This window comes from Pipistrellus kuhlii, unplaced genomic scaffold, assembly GCF_014108245.1.
Source record: "Pipistrellus kuhlii isolate mPipKuh1 unplaced genomic scaffold, mPipKuh1.p scaffold_m20_p_2, whole genome shotgun sequence".
In the NCBI taxonomy this organism is placed as follows: domain Eukaryota; kingdom Metazoa; phylum Chordata; class Mammalia; order Chiroptera; family Vespertilionidae; genus Pipistrellus; species Pipistrellus kuhlii.
The window spans coordinates 6,325,221-6,351,295 of NW_023425515.1; the positions used below are offsets into that span (position 1 = coordinate 6,325,221).

At 46.9% G+C, this 26,075-nt stretch overlaps 1 protein-coding gene across 19 annotated transcripts in view; it reads left to right on the plus strand.

The window, feature by feature from the left end:
- Positions 1–24,873, plus strand: part of DIP2A (disco interacting protein 2 homolog A) — a 75,279-nt gene extending 50,406 nt beyond the window's left edge. For 8 of the 19 annotated variants that reach the window (XM_045585335.1, XM_045585330.1, XM_045585332.1 and 5 more), the window contains 21 exons: positions 738–874; positions 1,338–1,418; positions 1,811–1,938; positions 4,536–4,650; positions 5,445–5,646; positions 7,008–7,117; positions 7,197–7,277; positions 7,396–7,519; positions 9,888–10,009; positions 10,178–10,289; positions 11,396–11,505; positions 11,994–12,124; positions 13,433–13,601; positions 14,277–14,447; positions 15,516–15,545; positions 16,278–16,339; positions 17,014–17,071; positions 19,049–19,123; positions 20,500–20,674; positions 21,371–21,494; positions 22,591–24,873. In XM_045585335.1, the coding sequence (XP_045441291.1) occupies positions 738–874; positions 1,338–1,418; positions 1,811–1,938; positions 4,536–4,650; positions 5,445–5,646; positions 7,008–7,117; positions 7,197–7,277; positions 7,396–7,519; positions 9,888–10,009; positions 10,178–10,289; positions 11,396–11,505; positions 11,994–12,124; positions 13,433–13,601; positions 14,277–14,447; positions 15,516–15,545; positions 16,278–16,339; positions 17,014–17,071; positions 19,049–19,123; positions 20,500–20,674; positions 21,371–21,494; positions 22,591–22,843 (2,570 nt within the window). In that variant the 3' untranslated portion in view covers positions 22,844–24,873. The other 11 variants (XM_036446317.2, XM_036446318.2, XM_045585336.1 and 8 more) reach the window with 10 other exon arrangements.
- Positions 24,874–26,075: the final 1,202 nt, after the last annotated feature.

Consider the following 26,075-nt stretch of genomic DNA (forward strand, 5'->3'; position numbering starts at 1 on the left):
TGTTGTCCTCCTATAACCTTTCCTTGCTCACATCTTTGAAGATGAGAATACTTTGGAAAAAAACTCAAGAAGGGCCGAAGGAAGGACAAGGCCCAGGCTATTTAATTCATGCCGAATGCCCGGGTTTTGTTTGATGGACCACTCCGAGTTCTGGTGTGTGTTTTGCTCTGTTGTTGGAGGCTGTTTCTGGATGCTGCTGTGTGGCAGGGCTGGGGGCCTGGGCCACAGTGACCACACAGGCAAAGTCCCTGTGCCGAGGGGCAGGCAGGAGCATCAGGAAGGTGTGTTGCTTAGTGAAAACAGAGGAGTAATTGGGCTGGGGAAGGGGTCACACTGAGGCCTGTGTGACAGGATGAGCCCTGGTACAAGTGGGGTCCATCAGGCTTTGGAGCAGGAGCGAGCCTCTGAGCAAACGTACAAGATGGTGCCTGTTGGCAGCCAGGTCAGCTGACATCTCGTGGGGCCAGGAGAGTCATGCAGAGCCTGTGTGTCTGCTTATCCCAGGGAGATTGCATTGCTGTTCTATTGCCTCATCTTGGAGTGTATTAAATGTAAAGTCGTGAGCAAATGGAATGTATATGACACCTGTCAGAAAGCTTGTTGCTAGAACATACTACATCTGTAATAGTTTGTTTCCAAAGCTATAGACATGGCAAAAATACATCCTTGTGGATGATCCACTTCAATGTATTAATATTTATGCTTTTGAGGTTTTCTTTTTCTTTTTCTTTTTGTAGCTAATATATGTGTTGTGAAGATAGATGGTGCCCCGTATCTTTGTAAAACTGATGAAGTTGGAGAAATTTGTGTTGACTCCAATGCTACAGGCACAGCGTATTATGGACTACTTGGGATCACCAAGAATGTCTTTGAGGTTTGTACTTCGTGTTGAAGTTAAGTTCTGAGAGCATCCATGGGGCACAGTGGATGGTGGTCCGATCTCCTTGGCACCTACTCTGCTGGGTTAGCTCAAGGGAGTTGAGGCTGCCCAGGCAAGCCAGTGCTCTGTATGCTGGAGTTGTTGGGGTGCCAACTGAGTGCCCATTTTTCTGGGCCAGGCACTGGGCACAGTGGGAGGAGAGGATAAAGCAGGAACAAAGCCTGTGGTCATGCTGTGCACAGGGGCCAGAGGAGGGTCTCCTCAGCCAGCAGGGATTCTGGTCCTGGGGTAGCCTCTTCCCCTTCGGAAACATGGGTGACAGCCCCATCTGAGGAACTACCCCCTGGATGTCAGGCACTGTGAGTGCCGAGCTCTCCCACCTGCCTGCTGACTCCTGGCCGGTTGGTTGATTATCTGTGGACCATAGTCTGACTGTTCCCCTTTCCATTCTATGCAGACTGTCCCGGTCACTGCAGGAGGAGCACCCGTCTCGGACAGGCCTTTCACCAGGACTGGGCTGCTGGGTTTCATTGGCCCTGTGAGTAGTCACACCACCAGGACCAGGGTCCTCCATGTGCTCACCTCTCAGGAGGGTATGCTGCCAGTATACAGTGGGCATCTAGAGTGTGCACAGGACAGACAGCCCAAAACATCAGGATGCCAACTTTGGGAACCCTGCTGATGTCCTGTAGCATTCTTTCAAACTTCACCCACAACTGTATTCTTATCTCTGACCTTTCTCCTGCCAACTCTGTCCCTGAATTCCCCTCTGCCTCAATCTGAGCCCACTGGTCTGTAGGGCCCATTCATCCCACAGTTGGCTTGCCCCGAGTTTCACCTGTCATCGTGTTAGGGACATGATGCTCCCATCTCCTTGTAGCAGGGCCTGACTTGTGTGCCCTGAGTCCTGACCAGCTTCCTTGCCTTCAGGATAACCTGGTCTTCATTGTGGGCAAGCTGGATGGGCTGATGGTGGTCGGAGTTCGCAGACACAACGCGGATGACATCGTGGCCACTGCGCTGGCGGTGGAGCCCATGAAGTTTGTCTACAGAGGCAGGTGATGCGCTGCGGGTCCCTGTGTTACGGTTTTAGATCCTTTTCCACTTAAGGTTGGAGAAGTCTGTTTACAGTGGAAAAAAGCCCAATGATTTGAACAAGTGAACCTAAAAATTTCTGTTTGTTAGAGAAAACTCAAAAAGGAAAGGATGGTACTTGCAGCATGGATAGCAGAGTTACTGTCCTCATTGTCCCCAGAGCTCACGCTGTCCTTTACAACAATACGATCTGAATGTATAACTGGCACAGGGACCAGCCCCAGCACCACAGAGGGAGCCATGTGCATGACCTCACAGATGTAAATCGGAACCATGTACCATGTTCTCTGCAGCCAGCAGACGCAAGTTCTTTTTCTCCTAAATTTTAGCAAGACATATAGAAACCCTATCTTGCTCCTGGGATACAATCAGTCCAACTTTCTGAATGTGTTAGGGCAAGACTTTAAAGATTTTCATCTCCATTGAGCGAATGAATGGACCTCTGGCCTAGCCCCAGTGGCTGGGGGCAAGGAGGGGAAGCCCTGTCCAGCTCCTGAGCTCTTTGTCCCTTCTCCTAGTTGATCCACCCAGCAGGCTGTATTTAAAATTTTTATCATTCTCAGGAAGTGCTTTTATTATTCAAACTAGGGTGCCTGTGAACCTGGCCAGATCCTGTCTTTGAATATACCTTAAAGAAATCATTAGCGAATTCTGCCAAATGGTGGGTCAGCATGGGCTGCTGGCCTTCCCCCAGGAAAAAGTGCCCAGGAGAGACCAGCAGGGCAGTCCTGTAGGTGCATGCAGCCTAGAGTGTCCCAGAATATCACTACCTGTCCTCACAGTGGAAACCAGGGACACTGCTGGTACAAGAGTCCATGGGGTTACATCAGGGTAGTCATTATAGAGACTGGATTATAGAGATTATAATAGAAACTGACTTCTTTCATGGCCACCAGAACCTGACGGTGCCTAGAAGCAAAGTCCCCATTCTGAGCAGGTACCCTATGATGCAGTGCCAGCCTGGGTGATAGGCTGGGGTGTGGGGTGATTACTCTGCAGGTAGATAGTATAGTCTGCCTGTCCCCATCAGGGAAGAGCTTGAGGACCGCAACCATTTTGAAATAGAACAATAACTGATTGAATGTGTGTGTCACTGGGATATTAATAACATGAAATGAGATCAAGAAACCACAACAGTTGTTTACACAAAGAACATAATAGATGGAATAAATAGTAGGATAGATGCAGCTAGAGAAAGAATTGATAAGCTGGAAAGTCAAATTGAGGAACTACTCTTGAGGTAAAGAAATGGAAAGTTTTAAAGAAAAATTAAAAGAGATGGGGAGAAGAAAAGAAGAAGGGCTGGCAATCCAGGTATCACACTTGGGAGAGGAGGAGGAGTGATTGCAAAGCAAGTGGCTAGAGTGCTCTCTAGTAGGGCCCTAACTAGTAGGGCCCCTATGGCGGATTTGGCAATGTCTCCTCAGCTGACACAGGACCAGGCAGAGAATACTGGGGCTGGTGAAGGAGGATGACAGTGCAGTAATGTTTTTTAAGTTTTTAAAAGGAACTTTTAGACTGGATTTTGTATTTATCCAATTGTCACTTAATTGTGTAGTTGGAATAAAAATATTCATGGGTCTGTAAATTTTAGAATTTTGGTTGCCAAAAGATCCTTTTTGTGAAAATACTCTCAGATGAGGTACTAAGAAATATTTAGGAAATGCTACAAAAATGTATAAAAGTAAGGAAAATTTGCCCTGGCTGGTGTGGCTCAGTTGGTTGGAGCATTGTCCTGTGCACCAAAAGGTGGCAGATTTGATTCCTGATCAGGACACATACCCAGATTGTGGGTTTGATCCCTTGTCAGGGCACATGCAGGAGGAAACCAATCGATGTTTCTCACTCTCCCCCTACATCCTTTCTCTAAAATCAATAAAAAAAAAGAAAGTAAGAAAAATTTAATACTGGGTAAATTTTGTTATATAAAAAACCATGTGTGTATGTGTGTGTGCTCAAGCACACATGTACATCTATGCACACTAGCCAAAGGAGAGAATGAGAAGTTATATCCATAAAGGCCCCAAATTAGAACCTTAGACATGCATGATGGTTTGATGGAGAGACCAGCATCTTGCCTTATAGGAAAAAGTATATAATCTCAAGTTTAAAAGAAAAAGGCGATTCAGAGAAAATATATTGAATTCTTGAAGTAAAATGGGAGAAACAGGTCCAGTAAACACAAGCAAATTAATTCAGTGAGAGATAGATTTAATCTGTTAGATGAAAAATACAACTCATAGAACTTATTGACAAAGATTTTTGCACAAAGAATTTATCATGTTATTAACATCACAATTAAGGAAAAACACCTGATGGTTTTGATTTGTACCAGAGTCCTCCCTGTTTTGGTGAATTTTCAGTCATATTTGAGGAAATTAGTGACTGGTTACTTTTTAAATTCTCAACAAGGAAATTAAAGACTGGCTACTTTTTAAAACCCACTGTTTGATTGATTCTAAACTAGCACTTCTGCATAGGCCTTTCAAGAGAGAAGAGGTGTCTGCACCCCTCTGGCATCCTTTGCTGGATGGTAATTTCTCTCCTTGTCCTCTCCCAGAATCGCTGTGTTCTCCGTGAGAGTACTGCATGACGACCGGATTGTGCTCGTGGCCGAGCAGCGGCCGGATGCTTCCGAGGAGGACAGCTTCCAGTGGATGAGCCGCGTGCTGCAGGTGGGTGTGGAGGCACACTCCTTCTGCCTGTCTGTTGCTGTGCCGATTCAAGGATTTTTTTAATTTATTGATCTTCTTTCTCCCACACTAAATGACTCGAATAGAATCCCTTTTTCACCTTAGGCCACTCCACCCACCCTGTAATCACAGAACCGCAGTCTGCGCATTGCCTCTAAAACTGAGATTTTTGAGAGCAGCTGAAGATGTTTTTCAATTCTTTTTGCCTACAGGGCATATCCACTTGGGGGAGACTAATCAAGTCACCGTGTTTAAAGTCACTTTAAATAGACAACTCTCTGTGGGGCTGTGCCACCAACCTGATTCTAGTTTGCTTGAGTTCGTTTGTTTTATTTTACTTTTTGTTGTTTTTAGTGTTTTGTATGTAAAATATAAGTGTGGTTCCAAAGTAAAATCTAAAGCAAAGTATATTCAGCGGAGTTCAGCTTCTGCCCTCGCTTGTTCACTCCTCCCATAGGAGGTCATTTAACATGTCTTTTGGCCTGTAAGTGGTTACAGGTTATGGACATGTATATAGACACATTTTGTGTCTATTTGTGTATGTGCACGCATGCATGTGTTAAATGATAGAAAGTGTACATGCATCCATCTTGTTTTCTCATTCAACAAAATGTACTGACATCACTCTGTCTTCTTTACCTTTGGGTTGTAATGTCCTCACCCAGTGCAGTGCCCAGCCTTCCTAGCCGCCTTCAGTTGGTCAGCATGTGCTCCAACATCACTATGCAGTGTGTCGGGTCCCAGAAGTCCTTCCTGTCCTGTATCCTCCCTTCCAGGCCATTGACAGCATCCACCAGGTGGGCGTGTACTGTCTGACCCTGGTTCCTGCCAACACCTTGCCCAAGGCTCCTCTTGGAGGGGTTCACGTCTCTGAAGCCAAGCAGCGCTTTCTGGAGGGGATGCTGCACCCGTGCAATGTGCTAATGTGTCCACACACCTGTGTCACCAACCTTCCCAAACCTCGCCAGAAACAGCCAGGTTAGTTGTGCATAACAGCCTTAAAATGGGTGGTGGCCACAATCATGGTTAAATGGCACAATCAGTTAGGGGTAAAAGCCAGAGTGAGTAGCATACCAGGCCAATCCACAGCTTCTCCCTTCTTAGAACTGAGTCATATAGAAGAAAACTTGACTATGTCACCAGCATATGGCTTCCTCCAGCCTGTTAGAACCCATCTCAATGGCTAAATTGGAGCCTGGCCTCTTAGCGAGGCAATGGCTCCTGGGGAGTAGAAATCTTGCCCAAGCTGAAACCGGTTTGGCTCAGTGGTAGAGCGTCGGCCTGCGGACTGAGGGGTCCCAGGTTCGATTCCGGTCAAGGGCATGTGCATTGGTTGCAGGCACATCCCCGGTTGGGGGTGTGCAGGAGGCGGCTGGTCGATGTTTCTCTCTCATCGACGTTTCTAGTTCTCTATTTCTCTCTCTTCCTCCCTGTGGAAAATCAATAAAATATATTAAAAAAAAAAAAAAAGAAAAAAAAAAGGAAATCCTGCCCAAGAGTAGACTTGGAGCTCAGGGGCTTAAAAAGCCTATTTCAGTCACCATAGTGGGCAGCCACGCCAAGCCAGGCTTGCTCCTCCCCTCGACTTTGTGACTCACCACACCCACAGGTTGATGAGACCTGGGAAATCTCAATAAATACTCAATTTTCCTTCCCTGGTTTAACTATTATATACAGTGCTTCATTCTTTTGGTTATGTGAATTTTTAGTAAATGCTGGCTTTTTTTATTATTGAACACTAAAATATCATTAAATAAAATATATTTAATTAGGAAGGTGTAATTTCCTACATAAAATACAGTAAAACATGTATGTTTTATACATAAAATATAGTAAAACAATGAAATAATTAAGAGTTTAGCTGTGGCTGAGGTCAAATCATATCCCTCAGATATGTGCCATATTATAAATTTCTCAGTCTGGCATTGCTTATATTTAAAGAGAATTCTCTTCTATTTGTCATTTAGTATAAACCTTGTAGCTGGTTTCCTGAACATCTACACTGAGTGGCCAGATTATTATGATCTCTGAATGCATAATAATCTGGTCACTCAGTGTATATCCTATATAATTTACATGCAAATTGTCCGTTCGACCAGCAGGAACGCCGGCCAACCACCCATGTCCTTTCACCCTGGCCTGTGTGTGTGTGTGTGTGTGTGTGTGTACACACACACACACACACACACACACACACACTGAGTGGCCAGATTATTATGGGTTCAGAGATTATAATAATCTGGCCATTCAGTGTATATCATAGTGAAGAGTTGAATACCTAAATCAAATAAAAAGTGTGGCATGTCAGTAGAATTCATCAGCATCTTCCTGTTTTCTAGAGGTTGGACCAGCTTCTATGATTGTTGGGAATCTGGTTGCTGGGAAAAGAATTGCACAGGCCTCCGGGCGGGAGCTGGCCCACCTGGAAGATAGCGACCAGGCCAGGAAGGTAACGGGCCAGTGCCTGGGAGGGTGAGGAGGGCACCTCTTGTGAGGCTGCGGAGGACTGAGTTGGCCTCTCTGCGCAGTTCCTGTTCCTGCCCGATGTGCTGCAGTGGCGGGCCCACACCACTCCCGACCACCCGCTCTTTTTGCTGCTGAATGCCAAGGTGAGGTTGGCTCGGCTGCCCTGTGGGGGCCAGTGGAGCGTGCATAGTGTATACTGAGGTACCTGTGGGCAAACCCTCTGCTCCCTAATTCAGTATGACTCAATGTTGGCTTTCCTAGGGCACAGTGACGAGCACTGCAACCTGTGTCCAGCTGCACCGAAAAGCTGAAAGGGTGGCTGCTGCTCTGACGGAGAAGGCAAGACTGAGCATTGGGGACCATGTGGCTTTGGTCTACCCCCCAGGTAAGCACATTGAGACCTCCCAAAACTCACCTGGATCTCTCCTCCACACACAACCACATCTGTTGGGTCTTTTTTCATGGGACAGACCCAGTGGTGCTGGTATCATGATCACCTTTCCCACGGACTGTTGCAGGGACTCTGGTGGGCTCCTGGCTGCAGTCCTACACCACTGCAATCATAACAGTCCAGCTTCTGAAGATTAACCTTGAGTCTTAGTTGTTAGTTAGCTTCTTCATACGTCCGTATTCCCTTGTCAATAATTGTAATCTGTTGTGATTAGACTCAGACTTTTTTAATAGTATAGCCTTTATTATCTTTCTGCTTTTTATCTGACTGGTCTTTTCCTGTTTCTTCCCTACATTTTGTTATTATAAAGCAAGCACCCTTGTCACCACCAGCCAAGTCAAGAAATAGATCTTTGCTAAGTACCCAGAAGTCCCTTTGCCTTCCTGTCCCAGCCAGTCTCCTCTATCCTCCCAAAAGTAGCCTCTGTCCAGACTTCTGGAGTCTCCATTCTTCTATTTGTTTATAGTTTGATTACTAGACTTTCTTGCTGTTTTTGTCCAGGTGCCTAAAGGATTTTTTTCCTTTTGCTAAAGTCCAGAATATAGTCTTGATATTAGTTGTTATGGGACAATAATCTCATGTATAAGGAAGGTATTTTTAAGTAGGCAGCTTCATTTTTTTTTTAACTTTAAGAAAATTTTCTAAAACCACTTTTTTCTTCTATTTTTTCTCTTCCCTTGCTTTGATCTTCCTGTCATCCTCCTCTGTTTATGTGTTGATCTTTGTCTTCTGTAGTTGTTTTCTGTTGAGATGTTTCTGTTTCTTACTAAATTTCTTTTTGTTTTAACAGTTTCTCCCTTCCTGTTACTGAGGCTTTGTCTGTTGTCTTTGTTTGCTCTTGTGCTCCTTCTACTTTCATCTTCATTTTTTAAAATTATTTTTCATAATTTCTAGTTCTAGCCTCATTTCTGATTTTTTTCTAATTCTCATTTCTGTTATTTTATTTCTTATATCATCTTCTTAACGTATTTTAGCTCATTTTAAAATAGACGATTACGGTTTATGTCTGCTCTCTGCCTGTCTATATAAGTTTGTGGAAATGTAACCTAATGTGGTGGCCAGCTTTCTGAGGTCTCCTGACCATGTCCCTTCCTCTCCCCAATCTTATTGTCATCTGTCACCTTTTCTCCTTCTTGTCCCTTATCTTGTCTCTACATCTCAATGTGCCTTTCACTTCTAGCTGTGTCTCTGCCTTGGAGGGCCCTGCCTGCTGTTGGGTTGATTGCAGGGACAGCAGGAGCTATGCTAGCTCACCAAATGAGTTTTGGCTGATACCTTTTGTGTTCAATTTGATGATGTGTTTGTGGCATGTTGGCAGCATGACCATGCTGGGTGGGAGAATGCTCAGATGTGTTAGAACTGCTGTGTGCTGGCTCTCAGTGTGGCTCTCACTTTATCCTCCCATCCATCGATAAGCACAGAGCAGATGGGTGGTCCTATGGCAGCAATAGCTGTTGGGTCCAGCCTGGTATGGCCTGGTGGGTGGGCTTAGCCTCTGCTAATTGCTATGCTGAGCTGCCCCTAACCCAGTGGTCACATTCCTAGTTACTGGTGGAGCCTTGGGATTTGTAATCTGGTGAAACCTACAAACTGGGTTAAGTGTGGCATATTTATCTTGACTCTGGAATTGAAACAGCCTGAGGATACCAGGTGGGGGCCTTGTCTGACTTGAGAGCAGCAACTAGAAAGGCATCCAGGGTGTGGGGCACAGGTGTCCTCAAGTTTGATTGAGTTTAAGAGGAAAAATGGGTTTTAAATGTAGTATGAGTCCCCATGAGTGTTAACTTCTGGGAAATTTGAAACAAAGAAAAGATGAAGAAACAGTATGGTGTTGTGTGTTGCACCATGTGGTTAGGAGCAATGCAGGGACATCCTAGCCTTTCCCCAGGGGCGTGGACTTCCCTGTAGATGTGCAGCAAGGAGGTACAGGGCCTCTATGTGTGCTGCTCTGGCTCCTATGTTCTCGTGTCTTCTCTTGTGGACAGTTTAGCTCTCAAAAGTCTTTATGGTCCTCGCTCACAGGGATGGTGGTCAGAGCTTGCTGTTCTACAATAGTAGGCCCAGGCTGCACCCACACTCCTCCCTGGCCTCCAGGGTCTGTGGGGAGTCTACCTGTAGAAAAGATAGCTTCTGTCCCTCTCTAACAACATTGCGTTTGTTAAATGTTTCACTAGTTGGGGTAGTAGCAGCTTTGCTAGGTAAAACACATTGCGTTCCTGTGTCCTTTTCGCCATTCCGTGGCACTAGACACAGTGCACTGCAATCAACCCCACGCTGATCCTCTGACCACGTGTCTCCCCAGGGGTGGATCTCATTGCTGCCTTCTACGGTTGCCTATACTGCGGTTGTGTGCCTGTCACTGTGCGCCCCCCACATCCCCAGAACCTCGCCACAACACTTCCCACTGTCAAGATGATCGTGGAGGTGAGTGTGTGTGGTGGCCCCACAGGGAGACCTGATCGTGGGCCTGGGTGCTGGTCGGACCAAGGGTTTCTTCTCCTTCCAGGGTCTGGTTATTTCTTCAGGGCCCCACAAAGGGGTTTACTCCCAGGCGTCATGTCTCATTGCACCTTTGATCCCTGTGCTCTGCAGGTCAGCAAGTCTGCATGCGTCCTCACCACGCAGGCCATTATGCGGCTGCTCAAGTCCAAGGAAGCAGCAGCCACTGTAGACGTCCGGACCTGGCCCACCATTCTAGACACAGGTACCTGTCTTCAGCACCTTTGACATGCCTACGGGTCCCCACCAGGACAAACCCTCTTTCCTTTCATTGTTGCAGGGTTTGCATTGTTGTCACCCAAAATACATTAGATAAGAGCCGCTGAAGTAAATGGTGGGGAGGCTGCCAAAAGGAGCCTGCTGACTGGTTCCCAGGAGCCCATGTCCACCTACTAAAGTTGGATACAGGATGAAGGGTGACATGAAGCATAGCTCACATCATGGCAGGGTCTCTACTGCCAGGGGGAAGAAGATCCTTGCCCAAGGCCTGTGTGTCTGTGGCCTGCAGCTCATGCCACTGCCTCTCATGCCTACATAGCAGTTAACAATTGTGGGGACATGGTTATCCCCGCAGTATGTGTGCATGCACATGCACGCCCCAACACACGCCTATTCCTCACCCCTGTTATTGGTGAGTGCTAACTAACCCCATGAAAATGAGAAGGGCTGAAAACCTCTGTCACTCTGCCTTGGCCCGTCAGGTCAGCCTAAGGCTCAGATGGTATCTCTGTATCTTATCAAGACACCACAAATGAGCAGCACCACACCTGCTCCTTTGGTGACGAGGTACTCAGCCACATGAATGCCAGGCAATGAGCAGACAGGAGTCCCTTTGACCCAATCATACGTATGTCCTTTTATGCTCCATGGCCCCACATTTGATAGGAGGTCAGGATCTGTGTTGTCTGTGACCACCTGCTTGATACCCATCGAAAGGCATGGGAGCATGTCTATGATGCTCTCACTGTTTTTGTTGATCCTGGCTCAGCCCAGATTCTGTGACCTGTGCACTCCTCTGATCTTTTCATGGTGACCAGAGGACTTCCCTGTAGCTCTTATGGCCTATGTCCTCTCTTCCATACCCACCTCGCCCACTGTTCCTGTCCCATAGCATTAGCACTGTCTTGGTAGGTCTATGCCATTTGACCTGTCCTTGAAAGTTAAAATAAGCTTTCCCACTCAAATACACAGTCTGCTTTCCTGTAGCCCAATGTCTGTTCTGAACATGCTCTCCAGGACTCCCTGGAAGAAATGGTCTCATCTCTCCTGGTGAGAGCCTGAATAGTGTTAACAGGCATCTCCCATTAACAGATGACATACCGAAAAAGAAGGTGGCTAATGTGTTCAGGCCTCCCTCCCCGGATGTGCTGGCCTATCTGGACTTCAGCGTGTCAACCACAGGGATCTTAGCAGGTGTGAAGGTGGGTCCTTTGATCGTAATTCCCACTGCTCCAGCCCCTTGACACAGGGGTGAGTAGAAAGGGTGTTAGGTTCGGATGTGTACAGTCCCTTCTCACACAGAGCCTGAGGCAACAGTGTTGTTCCTTAAAGTTTGTGTTTAATGCCAGCAAACTCCAAAGTTGGATTTACCTGAAAGTAATGCATATTTTGATGTTTTGTGGTAATATCTGAACTTTCAGATTTATGGCTGACTTGCCTTGAGTGGCTTTGATGAGTCCATATCCTTACCAGGAGCCAAGCACTTCATGAAAATTCTTTATTATCCTGAAATCTCATGTAGACGATTTCTCATGTGCCATTACCCAAGTATTATTTGACTTATGTGGGGTTATGAGCCAGTCATCCTTTAAGGAGGTAAATGTGTCTGGCCACCGTAGACAGTATATACTGTTTTTAATCCCTTTATTCCTGCACGTCACTGAACAGACCTTGTATTTTACCCCCTAAGATGTCACATGCAGCCACAAGTGCCTTGTGCCGCTCCATAAAGCTGCAGTGTGAGCTGTATCCTTCGAGGCAGATCGCCATCTGCCTTGATCCCTACTGTGGCCTTGGCTTTGCCCTGTGGTGCCTGTGCAGGTGAGTGGAAGTATAGTGTGCAGGTGAGTGTGCAGATAGGGTATGCATGAAGGTGAATAGAGAGAGAGAGAGCAGGTAATATGCAGGTGAGTGGAGGTAAAGGGTGCAAGTGAGTGTAGGTAAAGATTATAAATGAGTGTGCAGATAGATTGTGCCATTGAGTGTTCAGGTAGTGTATACAGGTAACTGTGCAAGTAAGGAGGTAAAGAGTACAGGTGAGTGTGCAGGTTAATGCAGGTAGAGGTGCATGCAGGAAGAATGTGCTAATAAGTTTGCAGGTAGAGTGTGCAGGTGAGTGAAGAAAGAATGTGCAGGTAAGGTGTACTGTTGCATGCAGGTAGAGTGTATAGGTGAGTGGAGGAAGAATGTATAGGTGAGTGGAGGAAGTGTGTGCAGGTAAGGTGTACAGTTGAGTGGAGGAAGGGTGTGCAGGTGAGTGGAGGAAGAGTGTGCAGGTAAGGTGTACAGTTGAGTGGAGGAAGGGTGTGCAGGTGAGTGGAGGAAGAGTGTGCAGGTAGGGTGTATGGTTGAGTGCAGATAGAGTGTACAGGTGAGTGGAGGAAGGGTGTGCAGGTGAGTGGAGGAAGAGTGTGCAGGTGAGTGAAGGAAGAGTGTGCAGGTAAGGTGTACGGTTGAGTGAAGGAAGGGTGTGCAGGTGAGTGAAGGAAGAGTGTGCAGGTAAGGTGTACGGTTGAGTGGAGGAAAGGTGTGCAGGTGAGTGGAGGAAGAGTGCAGGTGAGTGAAGGAAGAGTGTGCAGGTAAGTGTGGAGATGAGTGGAGGAAGTATGCTAGTGAGTGAAGGTACCCCTGCTGCTGCATCCACATGCTTGATTGAAATTGTATGTAGTTCTTTAGAACTTTAGCATTCTAAGATGCATTTTTGAGGCCAGTAAGTCAAAGATACACATGTGAGTGGGTTTGTTTGGGGGTGGAGTGTGTTTGAGTATGGATCTGAAATTGAGTAAAAGAGTAAAAATACATTAAAAACAAACAAACAAACATTACCCATTACTAGTAATTGAGAGACTACTTAACTCTATCAAATACTAGGAAGTAGGGACAGGTCTTTAGAATTAGAACACTGAGTTCCCAGCCAGCAGACCCTGACCCTAACTGTGACTCTAGGTCCTTATGAAGTTCTAAAGGGACACAAGAACTCCCTGTGTATTATGCCCCTCCCCCTAAAGTGTGTTTTTCACCAAAACTCTGTCTGTACATTAAGGTGCAGGGTGGCAAGGTACCTGGGGTGTGTAGATGACGCACCTGGACAGAGGGGCTAACGCTACTTGACCCTTCATGGCCCCACAGTGTCTACTCTGGACACCAGTCTGTGCTGGTGCCTCCGCTGGAGCTGGAGAGCAATGTGTCCCTGTGGCTGTCAGCTGTAAGCCAGTACAAGGCCCGCGTTACCTTCTGCTCCTACTCGGTGATGGAGATGTGCACCAAGGGCTTGGGCGCACAGACAGGAGTCCTCAGGGTGAGTGTGTCAGTGCCTAGGCCTGCTTGTGACCTACTGTCTTCATCCCTTTTTAGGAGGTGCTCAAACCAGGGGTTTCTAGGTTGGTTCTAAACCAGGTCATTGGAATATAAAAAAAGACTCCCAACACAGTTCCAAGCAGTTGGGGAAACAGAGAAAACCCTTATCAGGCACCAAGTCACGCTGGCTCTGTGTCCCTTCTTCCTGGCACCCACCCTGATGGGAGCTCTTTACTTACCCCTCACCCCCATCCCCCACACACACCTCTGCAGTAGGTAGTTGCTCTATCCACACACCCATGTGGCAGAATATGAGTGTGGGGTGGGCAGTCGTGTGGGGCTGGCTTGCACAGGTACATGGTGGGGGCGTGGGGGAGCATGTGGAGGAGGCAGGTCTGATCCAAGCTCTGGGCGCACCTTGGAGGTGTCAGGGTCCCCGAGGATCTGGGACAGGACCTGGGAGAGTCCCGTGGAGCTATGGCCAGATGAACTGCAGGACTGGCTGGTGTGGATGTGGAGCCAGATGGGTACCATCTGGCGCTTCCATACTTAAGAATTCTGTAGAATGAGACCACAGCAGAGGAGGTGGGGGTGTATGTTCAGGTCACACATGGGTCCCCTCAGGAGCTTCCTAAAGGAGTGCTCAGGGCCTGTCTTACCCTGCTCCTCCCCACAGATGAAGGGGGTGAACCTGTCGTGTGTGCGCACGTGCATGGTGGTCGCCGAGGAGCGGCCTCGGATCGCGCTGACACAGTCCTTCTCCAAGCTGTTCAAGGACCTGGGCCTACCCGCACGCGCCGTGAGCACCACGTTTGGGTGCAGGGTCAACGTGGCCATCTGCCTCCAGGTAAGGTGGCTGGGCTGGGCATCCAAGATGGGCAGTTTTTAATTGTCGCTTTTCCTTGTTGTGTTGGCTACATTCATTTCTCATGCTCTGAGCCTTTAATGTTTCATTTCCAGTTTATTTTGGAGAACTATGAGGGTTCTATTTTTAAAAGATAATCTCTTCATGAACAAGGCTTATTTGGAAAAAAAAATTGTTTTTGAACAGACTATTTCTTATCTGGAAGAATCACACTAAGTTGGATAAAATATGCATTTAATTTTTTACAACAATATTGTTTTAAGACATCTAGTAATTTTAAATTGAAAATTATTGTGATCATTTGTATTAACTGTAATTCATATTTGAGACATCAAAGTATTTTATTTAAGGTATTGACATGAAGTTTTAGAAATTGAACAGCTAACTGCAGTGTTGTTTACTGCTTCTTCAGGTGACTCTGGTTATTTTCCAGATTTTTACTAGTATCTCAATTTCACTCTTTTAAAAAATATACTAAATGTCTGCTCACCCACGTAGAAAAGACTTATTAGAGGAAAAGGCAGCTTCGGAACCAGAGCAGGGCCCCGGTAGAGCAGTTTCTTATTTCTGGAGCCTTGGCTCAGCTTGGCCTTTATCTCTGAGCATTCCTGTCATGGGCCAACTGTGGACAATCACCCTTTTCTCCCTTGTGCTGATGTCCTCTCAACCATGAAAAGACTGTGCTACCACTCCAAGCCTCAGACCCTTGCCATGTGGCAGCAGGGAGTGGGTTGGGTGCCCTCCTCATACCCTTCCTGTTGTAGAAAGTAGGACTGAGCATCAGGCTCTTGGTGTGTAGTCAGCAGCTGTAAATGAAGGCATGTTCTCCTTACTCGATATTTGAAGGTTATCTCCTCTATCTGTTGGCATGTGGGATGCCATGTGTGATTGCACAAGTCTTAATGAGATAATCACATTTGCCCTTTGAGATGCAGTGACACATTTTGCTGTCTCTTACCATGTGTTTCTCACGTGGCCTGTTGCTTTCTGTTTGTCTCCTGTGGCCGTCTCCTCCTGTCTCACTCTGCTGGCCTCCTTTGCCTCTGTCAGCCCAACAGGCTGGGAAAGCTGGCTGAGCAGGTATGACCTTGACCTCGAGGTACCTCTGTGCTTCCCCCATGAGTTCATGTGGCTTCCTCCTCAACTTTAGACACATACATGTTTCTTTTGCTGTCTGACTGCTCACACTGAATATTATTTTACATATTATAAAAGTTCCTCTGTAATAAAATTTAAGTAAAACTTAAAAAAAAATTTTAACATTCATAGCATTGCCTCTGGAGGGAAGGGCTGTTGAATCTCAATGAAGCAGTTTTTGTTACGTTGTCTGGGATCTTCAGAGATTGATGTTGAGCAGAGTGTCCACTTAACTTGATTTTCCTTATCTAATAAAATAGAAAATAACATCCTTCACTCAGGGTCCAAGTGTCAGGAGTGAGGAAAGGGAGAGCATCACTCTGTGGACCCTGACTGAGCCTCTGCTGTGCTCAGCCCTCAGTAGAATTAGGCGGGAGAGAGGCCAACCCTGACTGATAGCTGGATGCAAATGCCCTCAAGTCCTGTGGTGATCTTTTCACCACAACATAGAGACCAGCTGTGAGAACTGAAATGTAAAATTGTATAATTTAGCATGTTCATTCAGTGTCACTAGTGTTTCACTCGATGTTATCAAACCATGTAATGTTTGGATGGAAGGCATCAGTGTCCCTGGGTAGGCTTTCTGCTGGAGCAGAGAAGCTGCCTTCCCGGCGACGGGGAGGAGCTGTTATATGGCTGTGCTGTGTAGATGCAGACATGCTGCTCTTCTTCCAGGGCACGGCTGGCCCGGACCCCACAACAGTCTACGTGGACATGAGGGCACTGCGCCATGACAGGTAACACCAGTGATGAAGTTGTGCAGCTGGGTCTGCCCTGACTGGTCCTCCTGGCACCTGGACTAGCAGATGGCTGGCCAAACTCTACTGGGGAAACTTGGGTCTCCCTCTCTGTGTCTCTGTGTCCTCGAGACTCAGTCCACATCCCTTTATCTATTATTCTTATGATCAGGAAGGGTGATAGGAGTGACCAAACATTTGCATTTAGCTTTTTATGGTGTTGAAGACAAGTAAAGCAACTAATGGCAGACACTTTTTTACACAATACCATTTTAAGACAGGACTTAGTTTTTACATCAATAAATGTGTGCTGGGGGTCACAGTGTGTGCCTGCAGGTCTGGGTCCCTCCCAGCTTTGAAGCTTAGATCCTGGTCTGGGCCCTCAAGTGTGGCCATGCTGCAGCTCAAGGTAGACTGATTACTGTAGACAGGGCAGCTGGTTGGGGACGGCCCCCCAAAAACCTAGAATAAGCTTCTGCCTTGAGCTGTGCCAGGTGAGCCAGGCAGGTCAAGGGCACCTGAAGTCACTGTTCCAAGGTTACAATAAGGTCATTGTCAACAAACTGACTGTCATAGTGATAATTTCTTATTATCTTATAAGTTGCCTTTTTAGAGGTCATTACCTATATAAATAGTATATTTTATTCTGAAAATTTTCCCTTGTTAATTTTTAGGGTACGTTTGGTAGAACGGGGCTCTCCGCACAGTCTGCCATTGACGGAGTCTGGAAAGGTAGTGGAAGCTGCAATTCTCCTGATGAACACAGACGGCTGTGGTCAGGCTGGGCTGGGCTAACGCAGGAGGCCTCCTCCTCACTGCAAACACGCACATGGCCTAGGTTAAGTCTTAGTTCAACATACATCTAAAGCACAAAACCAAGAAAGGAGGACTTCGGGTGCAGAGACACAGAAGGAACTCCCATTGCTGGGGCTTGAGGCCGTAGGGCCCCTTGGGTCAGGGCCCAGTGACTTCACACAGTCTTGGAGCAAGGGCCAGCACAGTTACCCAACTCAGCCCCTGTGACAGCCCCGAAGTGGTTCCCTCCAGGGCCTTGGGCAGTGGGTGGAGTCCTAGACACATCTTGCAATTTTTCATTAAAGTCAGTCCAGAAGACTGGGAGCCTGTAGAGGGGTGGGAGGGATGGGAGTGGGAAGAGTAAGGCCATCTATGGGTGCCCAGGTTAAAAATGTGATCACCATGAGATATGTAAGCAGACAGACACCCAGGGAACAGGCATCCTCAGAACCAGGGGAGGTTTGAAGGAAGAAAGCCCATATGGCCCTATGATGCCATGTGATGAAGATGGTGTGCCATGGCCAGCAGACAGCAGAATAGTGGGCAGGGCTATGTGCCCAGCATGGCCAGGAACAGGAAACTCCCAATTTAGGCAGCCTACAGGGCCACCTGACTGCTTACACACTCCTGTGGCGATAGCCCCCTTTGGGGAGGCAGCAAGGTGCCTGGAGAGGAGCCGTGTGCATGTACTAGGGAAGAGGAGGAGCAGCCAGAGGGATGCAGGGCAGAGGGCTCGGCTAGTCAGACATCCTGGGGAGGGAGCATAGTCACAGGGAGATTAGTATAGCTACAGTCGAGCTGGGGGAAGAGGAGGAGGTTCAAGGCCATGGAAGCACATCTCCCAGGTGCCTGCCTGTCTTTAGGGTCACCTGGAGGAGACCAGCTGAGAGGTGAATATGGGCAATGACCTCCCATTGCTGGAGCCCACGCTCAGTGGACAGCTTTGCTTATCCTTTTTGTATATTCAGCATATTTCCTCTCTATTATTAAGTTTCAAATGACTTATGCCTGAGGGACTTGTGTTCTGGAAAAAGCTCTGGCATTAGGGTTCAGGTGGGCTCCATGGAGAGAGGCCAGGGGCTCCAGAAGCATTCACGAAAATAGGACTGTCCCACTGGTAGCGTGTGGCAAGGATACAACAACATGCAACAACAGTGGGAGGAGAGGAGGGTCTGGCACTGGCTAGAGGCAACAGCCCAAACTCACACCCTCCCTGTAAGTGACCCCTCATTCCTTCCCACTTGCCTGGGGGACCTCACTGTCATCATCATTTTGTACATGAGGAAACAGGACACAGAACAGGTGACCATGCTTGGAGCAGCCACATGGTCTGACCCGAGCCCAGTGAAGTCTCCCCAAGACCAGGCGTGGGGGGTTCCCTGATTTGAGGCACCCTGCCCTGGGTATGAGCTGGTGACTCTGTCTGTCTGAGTCGACTGAATTGACACAGAGCAGGTGACTAGTGGTTGGACTGACTTTTGAGTCATGGGAAGGAAGGGCTCTTCAAGGTTAGAGTTCCAGCCCAGAACTAGGAGGCTTGATGAGTCCTGGCATGACTAGACTGGGGCGCAGCTAAGTGGGGTAGGGGGGAGGGCTGAGTGGCCTTCTGACTTGTGTACCCCACAAGAGGCAGGCAGTCCTCGAGGGGCCTTGTTGAAAGATCCCAAGTAGAACAGATGCTTATATAGACCCTCCTTGTCTCTCACAACATCTGAAAGTCCATTCTTAGGAACTAGGGTCATTTTGTTAAGATTCACATATATTTTTATCAGTTAAAGTCTTATTCCTGTTCAAATTCAAATTTAGCCTGGCCTTAAATCTCCTGATCACTTACATGTACATATCCTGTTGTTTTCAATGGCATTGAGTGCGAGTCTTGTGTTTTCTTTGACATGGGCACGGTTTTTCTTCCAGATCCTCCCCGGAGTGAAAGTCATCATTGCGCACACTGAGACCAAAGGGCCCCTTGGAGACTCACACCTGGGAGAGGTGAGGCTGGGGGTGGGTTCCTCCCCATCTTCCCTTCTGCCAAGCTGTCTTCCTTTCCCTGCCTGCCCCGGGCACATTTGTGCTCCTGTACCCAGTACTTGGGTAAGACTTCCTGGACCAATGGGATGAGTCTCCACTCTGGGTTCCCTACCAGCAAAGGGAAGCCTTGAGTTTTATAGGTACTTGGAGACCCTAAGAGTCACACAGGAACCCGCAGCATGGAGAAAGCAGCTGTGTCTTAAAACTAAGTTCCTGAACCAAGTGAGGAGCCACTGGCCCGAGGAAGGGGCTGGCACGGTACAGACACTGAGTTGGGAGGCGGGGACCTCTACTCCTGAGGACACGTCCCCTGCACACACACAGGCTGTGCAAAATCATTGTGTTGACATAACTGCATTTATGCATATGTATCCAGTGTAACGAGACAGGTGGGACTTAATTCCGGAGGCCAGGGTGGCAGGAGAGTGCAGGTCACAGCCTGAATGCCCACGTTGGTTCTGTTATTATGGAAATGGTCTTGTCCTCCCAGTTCCAGGCCCTAGGGATATGCCATGGAACCTGTGTCCTGGCATCAGGGTCTCTGGTGTGGACAACCTCTGGGGTCCTGGTAGATGGCACCCAGGGGCAGTCACACAGACACTGCCCAGTCTCAGTCTAACTGAGATGAGGGTGTGAGTGAGCCTGGGAGACTCCCAGGGGTTGCTCAGTGTCCTAGTGGGAAGATGTGCCAGTCCCAGTGGGTGGGATTGGGGTGGGGCCTCCCTTCTGGCCATTGACCTGGGCCTATTAGGGTAACATTGTGCCCCCAAGATAGTCATGGAGGGTCTGTGCTAACCTGGGCCCCACCTCTTGTGGCAGAAGCCCCTGTCAGCTTCCCTGGGATATATAAAGCCAGGTACTTTATCTGGGGAGCTGACGACGGGTCCTGGATGGGCTCTTTATTTAGAAGGAGCCCCAGAACACTGGGTACTGCTATTGTAGTATGTGTGCACCTGAGAATATATAGATGTATATTAACTCACACATACACAGGTAAGTCTGGTGCAGGGTTTGCCCACTCAGTGAGCCTCACTCCATCACTTGTCCCTGTGTGGACCTGTCCATCGCTCCTCGTCCTCATTGACAACAGTAGTTTGATGTGAGGAGTGAGAGTCACTCCGTAAGCTCATTTACATTACAGAGTCCTGGAGAGGAACTCTCCATTTGAAGGAGAGAAAGTTACTTGTTTGCTTTCCATACCTATAATTTTAACTTAGTTCATAGGATAAGGGACCGTGAAAATGCCCTGCCTTTATGCAGTGTTTTAAGTTCTCTTGGCGAGTGGATGTCTCATGATAATCTGTGCTCAGCTCTTTCTTGTCCTCTGGGCCCCACAGATCTGGGTTAGCAGCCCCCACAATGCCACAGGCTACTACACAGTCCATGGAGAGGAAGCACTTCATGCTGACCACTTCAGCGCCCGACTGAGCTTTGGAGACACCCAGACCATTTGGGCAAGGACTGGCTACTTGGGCTTCCTTCGGAGAACGGAGCTCACCGATGCCAGTGGAGGTGAGGGGCTACGGTGACCCTGTGTCAGCACCGTTGGGGTGAGGGGCTCTGTCCACAGCCCACAGGGTCTGCTGCTGCAGCTTGTGAGCCTGACAGGCACGTGCAGCATCTCAGGGATTCCTGCTAACTCACCACCCCCCTTGCAAGAAGCTTGTACCTTTGGGTGTGGGGTGAAGGGTGAGCTCTGGCAGTGATGTTCTCTGAAAATTACTATTTTTCCCTTTGTGACAGTCCCTCACTGTCCTTGGACCCTCGGCCTCTGCTGAGTTTGTGGGGTTGTTGGTGATGTTGTCAAGTCCTCCCCAAGGCAGATCCCTAGGCAGAGCCACCTGCATATTTCACCTCCCCACACATGACCCCTTATAACTGCAAAGTCCGTAGGCCCCAGCAGGCCAGCCAAATCAAGTCAGAACTTTTGGTAGCCTCTGTAGATGCTATTTCGTTTCCAGAAATAGTAAATATTATTTTAAAATAATTTTTCACACATTGACATAATTCTTTGGAATCAAGGGGATGGACAGCACCTTTATCAGGCTCTGCTGCACCCCTCACCCATTTAGGAGGCTTGGTTTTCAAGTGATGTTGGAATAGTGAGCTCCCTGTTCTGGAGAGCCCGACTCAGGCTGACACAGATGTGTGGAGGGGGTCCACATCGCACTGTGCCTTTCTGAGGTGTGCAAACTGTGTCCTTCATAGAGCGACATGACGCCCTCTATGTGGTTGGGTCTCTGGATGAAACACTGGAGCTGAGAGGCATGCGGTACCACCCCATTGACATCGAGACGTCCGTGATTCGGGCACACAGGAGCATCGCCGAGTGGTAAGAGCCCCATCCAGCAGCCCCCACAATGGCCCCTCATCTCAGGCAGAGCCAGGGACTGAGGGCCATCTGCCTGGTCACGCTTCTGGCAGAACCTGATTACAAGCACATGCTGGCAAAGCCTGCCTCTCCCAGAGCTGACCCTGGGCTCTCCAGACCTGCTCTAGGAAACCCGCACCAGAGACCCCTGGTGCAGCCCTTTGGTTTTGCTTGGACTTTCCTTTTTTTCCTAGTCAGTGTTAGACCAAGCGTTTGGCCCTGAGTGAACAGGCAAAGTGTGAGGTCTCCACAGTTTTCCTGGTGTTTCTGCTTTTACTGTGAATTTTCTCATTTAAATGGTTGTCACTGATAATTTATTCACCTTATAGGGAGTTTGCACTGGGACAGGCTCAGCTTTCAATATCAAATAATGCATGCTTCTGATTTTTAAGAAGAACTTTCATTAGCCGAAACCGGTTTGGCTCATGCAGGCGTTGGCCTGCGGACTGAAGGGTCCCAGGTTCGATTCCAGTTGAGGGCATGTATCTTGGTTGCGGGCACATTCCCAGTAGGGGGTGTGCAGGAGGCAGCTGATCGATGTTTCTCTCTCATCAATGTTTCTAACTCTCTATCCCTCTCTCTTCCTCTCTGTAAAAATCAATAAAATCTTTTTAAAAAGGAACTTTCAAAGAATATAGTCCTAGACAACACATTTAGCCTAGCCTTTCTTTCTTCTTTTTTTTTTATATATATATTTTATTGATTTTTTACAGAGAGGAAGGGAGAGAGATAGAGAGCTAGAAACGTCAATGAGAAACATCGACCAGCTGCCTCTTGCACACCCCCCACCAAGGATGTGCCCGCAACCAACGTACATGCCCTTGACTGGAATCGAACCTGGGACCTTTCAGTCCGCAGACCGACGCTCTACCACTGAGCCAAACCAGTTTCGGCTAGCCTAGCCTTTCAATTGTGAACGATGTTTAACAGCAGGGCAGTGTCAATAAATATACTTGTTTTTCCCCCTCTTTTCTATTTGGCATCATTTCCTATGTATTTGTGGGTCTTCAGAAACAGATGTCCATGCCCCGTGATGCCATCTGTCTTCTCCCTGCAGTGCCGTGTTCACCTGGACCAACCTGCTGGTTGTGGTGGTGGAGCTGGACGGGCTGGAGCAGGACGCACTGGACCTCGTGGCCCTGGTGACAAATGTGGTGCTGGAGGAGCATCACCTGGTCGTGGGGGTGGTGGTCATTGTCGACCCAGGCGTGATCCCCATCAACTCTCGGGGTGAGAAGCAACGCATGCACTTGCGTGATGGCTTCCTGGCTGACCAGCTGGATCCAATCTATGTTGCCTACAACATGTGAGCACTGCTCACCAGCTCCAGGGTTCTGTCCAGTGTGAGGCTTCGGGGGTTGGAACCATGTGAAGGTGTTAAAACATGTGAAGACACCGCAGTGTGTCCGTAGCCACCAGGACAAAGGACTGCAGCCAACACGGAACACTGCACCCCTTGCCCTACTTTTAGAGATTGGTCTCAAAGTTCCCCAAATCTTATTGAGAAGCCACTTCCTGAATTATTTGAAGAAATTTTTTAATCTTCAAGGACATTTACAAAAACACAAATGTCAGTATTTTAACAGATAGGTGACTGGGAAAGGAAATGAAAGGCTGGCCATGGGTATCATGAGGAATTGCAGGTGTGCAGTTTGTTTTCTACTGTATTGCAAGTTTGCACTTTTTAGACTAAAGATATAGTTCTTGATTTAAAAAATTCAATTATTTATTCCCACTTAACATGACAAGTTTATATGTAGAACTTAAGCTAGAAAGAACTTGAGGCCCCAGTACAACTGATTCACAGGGAGAAGCAGAGTCCAGACAGGCTGATGAGAAGGGCAGCAAGACCTGCCCACTCCTCCTACCCCGGCGCTTGGCACTCTAGTTACCAGGTGCTTCCTCTCTCCCAGTTTATTAAAACAGGTGTGCCCGATTGTCTGCACACATTGTCACTGATGCTCAGTAAGTGCATTTGGGGCTGTCAAGGTAGATGCTCTGTTTCGGAAAGATAAACCAGCATTTAGTTTTAAACCACTTTAATAGGTTTGTAACTTAATGCTGTTTAGCTAAACACTTGTTTTCATAACATCACAATATAAATTCTTCTGGAGTACATGGAAGTACACTGAATTTTTTTCATCCCAAATTAACAGATTTGGAAGCATTGATGGCAGTGTCTGAGGTTTTCACATCCTCAGTGCAGTCGAGCTGTGGGGAGAGCCTTGCCCCATGTTGAAGGTGGGTCTGGTAACCTCACCCTGGCTTTCACATTTTGAGTTGTATGCCTATTAAATTTGGCCAAACCACATTCAGTGATGACTAAACGGAATGATGTTACAGTAAACCTAAATCAAAGAGTATATAAAATCCTTTAGAAACTTCTAAGAATTTGAAGTGAAGCTCAAATCTAGGACATAGAGTATTTTTATATAGCTAATAAAGAGTATGTTATGAAGTTGTTGGGTTTGGGGGCAACTGTGGATGGGAAAGTTTATGGATCATGCATGCTTCGTAGAAACAAACAGGTTTTTCTGGAATTAGCCTGAATCAGTGCCTAACAAAGCTGTTACTAATTCTCTACCATTTAAAATTCTCCACCAAATAGGTCTGGCTAACTAGGCTAACTCTCACATTTTACTCTTATTTGGCTACTAATAGCAGGTGCATTGTAGCTCTGTTTGCCTGTGGTGGTGGACTGCAGTTAGTATGTTACAACGTACTGGAATTGTAATAATCTATTGTAATTATGTACATAATCTGTGTAATTTATTGTTTGACATACAGATAACAGATATTCCTTAAAATAGAATGACCGGCAGGGGAAAGAACTACCTAACCCTAATCTTAATGTTGTAGTTTTGTAGCAAACAATGTAAAATTTTTGTATTGAAAGGTCAGTGGCAGTAAAACAAGGTGTCTTGTAAATTAAGACTTTAAGAAGCACATTAAAATGTTTTAAGATTACTCTCTGGGAATTCTGTATATCACACTAAAATTTTTTTATATCATAATGTTAATAAAAGTTATTGATTTTGTAATTCTGCATTTTGAAATGTGTGAAAAGGTTTTTTAAATGATCCCAAATAGGATGTATTTTATTATGCATTTACTTTTTTCTGAATATAAAAGCATTTATGCATATAGCATAAAATCTACAAAGCACATTAAAGTGTAAAGAAGAAAATCTATAATCCTACCTCTGAGTAATATAGCAGCATTAGTATTTGACGTAAATCTTTTTGGGGATTTTTTTCCTTTTAAAATTTTTTACAAAATTAGAACCATATACTTTTATAATCAGCTTTTGTACTTAATAAATTAGACTTTTAATATGTTACATATATTCTTCTACATGTTTTAATGACTGTATAGGTGTGTCATGACTAAAGGTAGCTTTTGCTCAATTGCTGTTGTCCATCATAGTTCTTTCAACAGTGCTGCAGTGAACCTCCTCTCAGATGTGTGTGTGCACGTCTGCAGTTACAATTACTGCCTCCGGCTTACTTCCTATAGGTGGAGTGGAGGTAAGAGTTCATGCCAGGCTTGAAGCCTTGGGTGCTCACTGCCCCGGTTTTCCTGCATCCAGCTCTGTCTTTCAGAGTTTAAGGAGGGAACCTGTTTACACAAATCTGTGAAATGTTTAGGCAGGACCTTGTGGAGTTTGCCAAGGGCGATGCAAAGTGAGAAATTGAGAGGTTATTACTAATTCTAAGTGCCAATTAAGTATAGTGTACCTTGTTCCCCAGACCCTCCAAGTGACTGAAAAGGCCAAATATCATGAATGATCATTACAGATACTGTTTAAAAGCAAAAGCTGAAAAAGGACAATGAGGGACCAGATGAAGCTTTGAGGAGAGATGTATTGCCACCCATTGCCACGCCCAGCAACAGTGAGCTGGACTTGCAGGCGGGTACACCCAGCTGCTGCCATCAGTTCCAGATGGAGAACAGGGGAATGAAGGTCACCTATGGGCTGTTGTTGCATGCTGATGAGTGCAACACAAGTTCAAAGACAGCAATGTTTACCATTTACTTTACATTAAAAAGTAGGGAAAGACTGAGACAGCCTGAGAAGCTCTGTGAACATGATATTCAGAATAACAGGTGAAAATTGTTAAAAAAAATATCACTTAAAGCTTTTGGAAATGATCCTAAGGGCATACAGCAAATGGAAAAACATCTGTGCATGAAAGTTCAGTAAGAAAACCAAGAATCTGTTATTTGAACCAAGACTGATCTCCTGGGAGATCTATTCCATCCAGCCTCCACTCATGGAATGCAGCCCCTACCTTGGATGAAGTGGCTCTGACTGACCTTGACCATAAGTTAGTGGTGCCATGCCAGAAGATGCAAACTGAGAAGACCTCTGGCTACTGCCCCAGAGGTGCCTGGGTCTAGCGAGAGAGAAACAACTTACCACTTGCAAGAGAACTCCAGTAAATTGACAGCTGAATTCTTCCCAGCAATAATGGAATCCAGAAGGCAGGGGTTTAACATATTCTAAGAACCCAAAGGAAAAAAAAAAAACCCAAGACATGT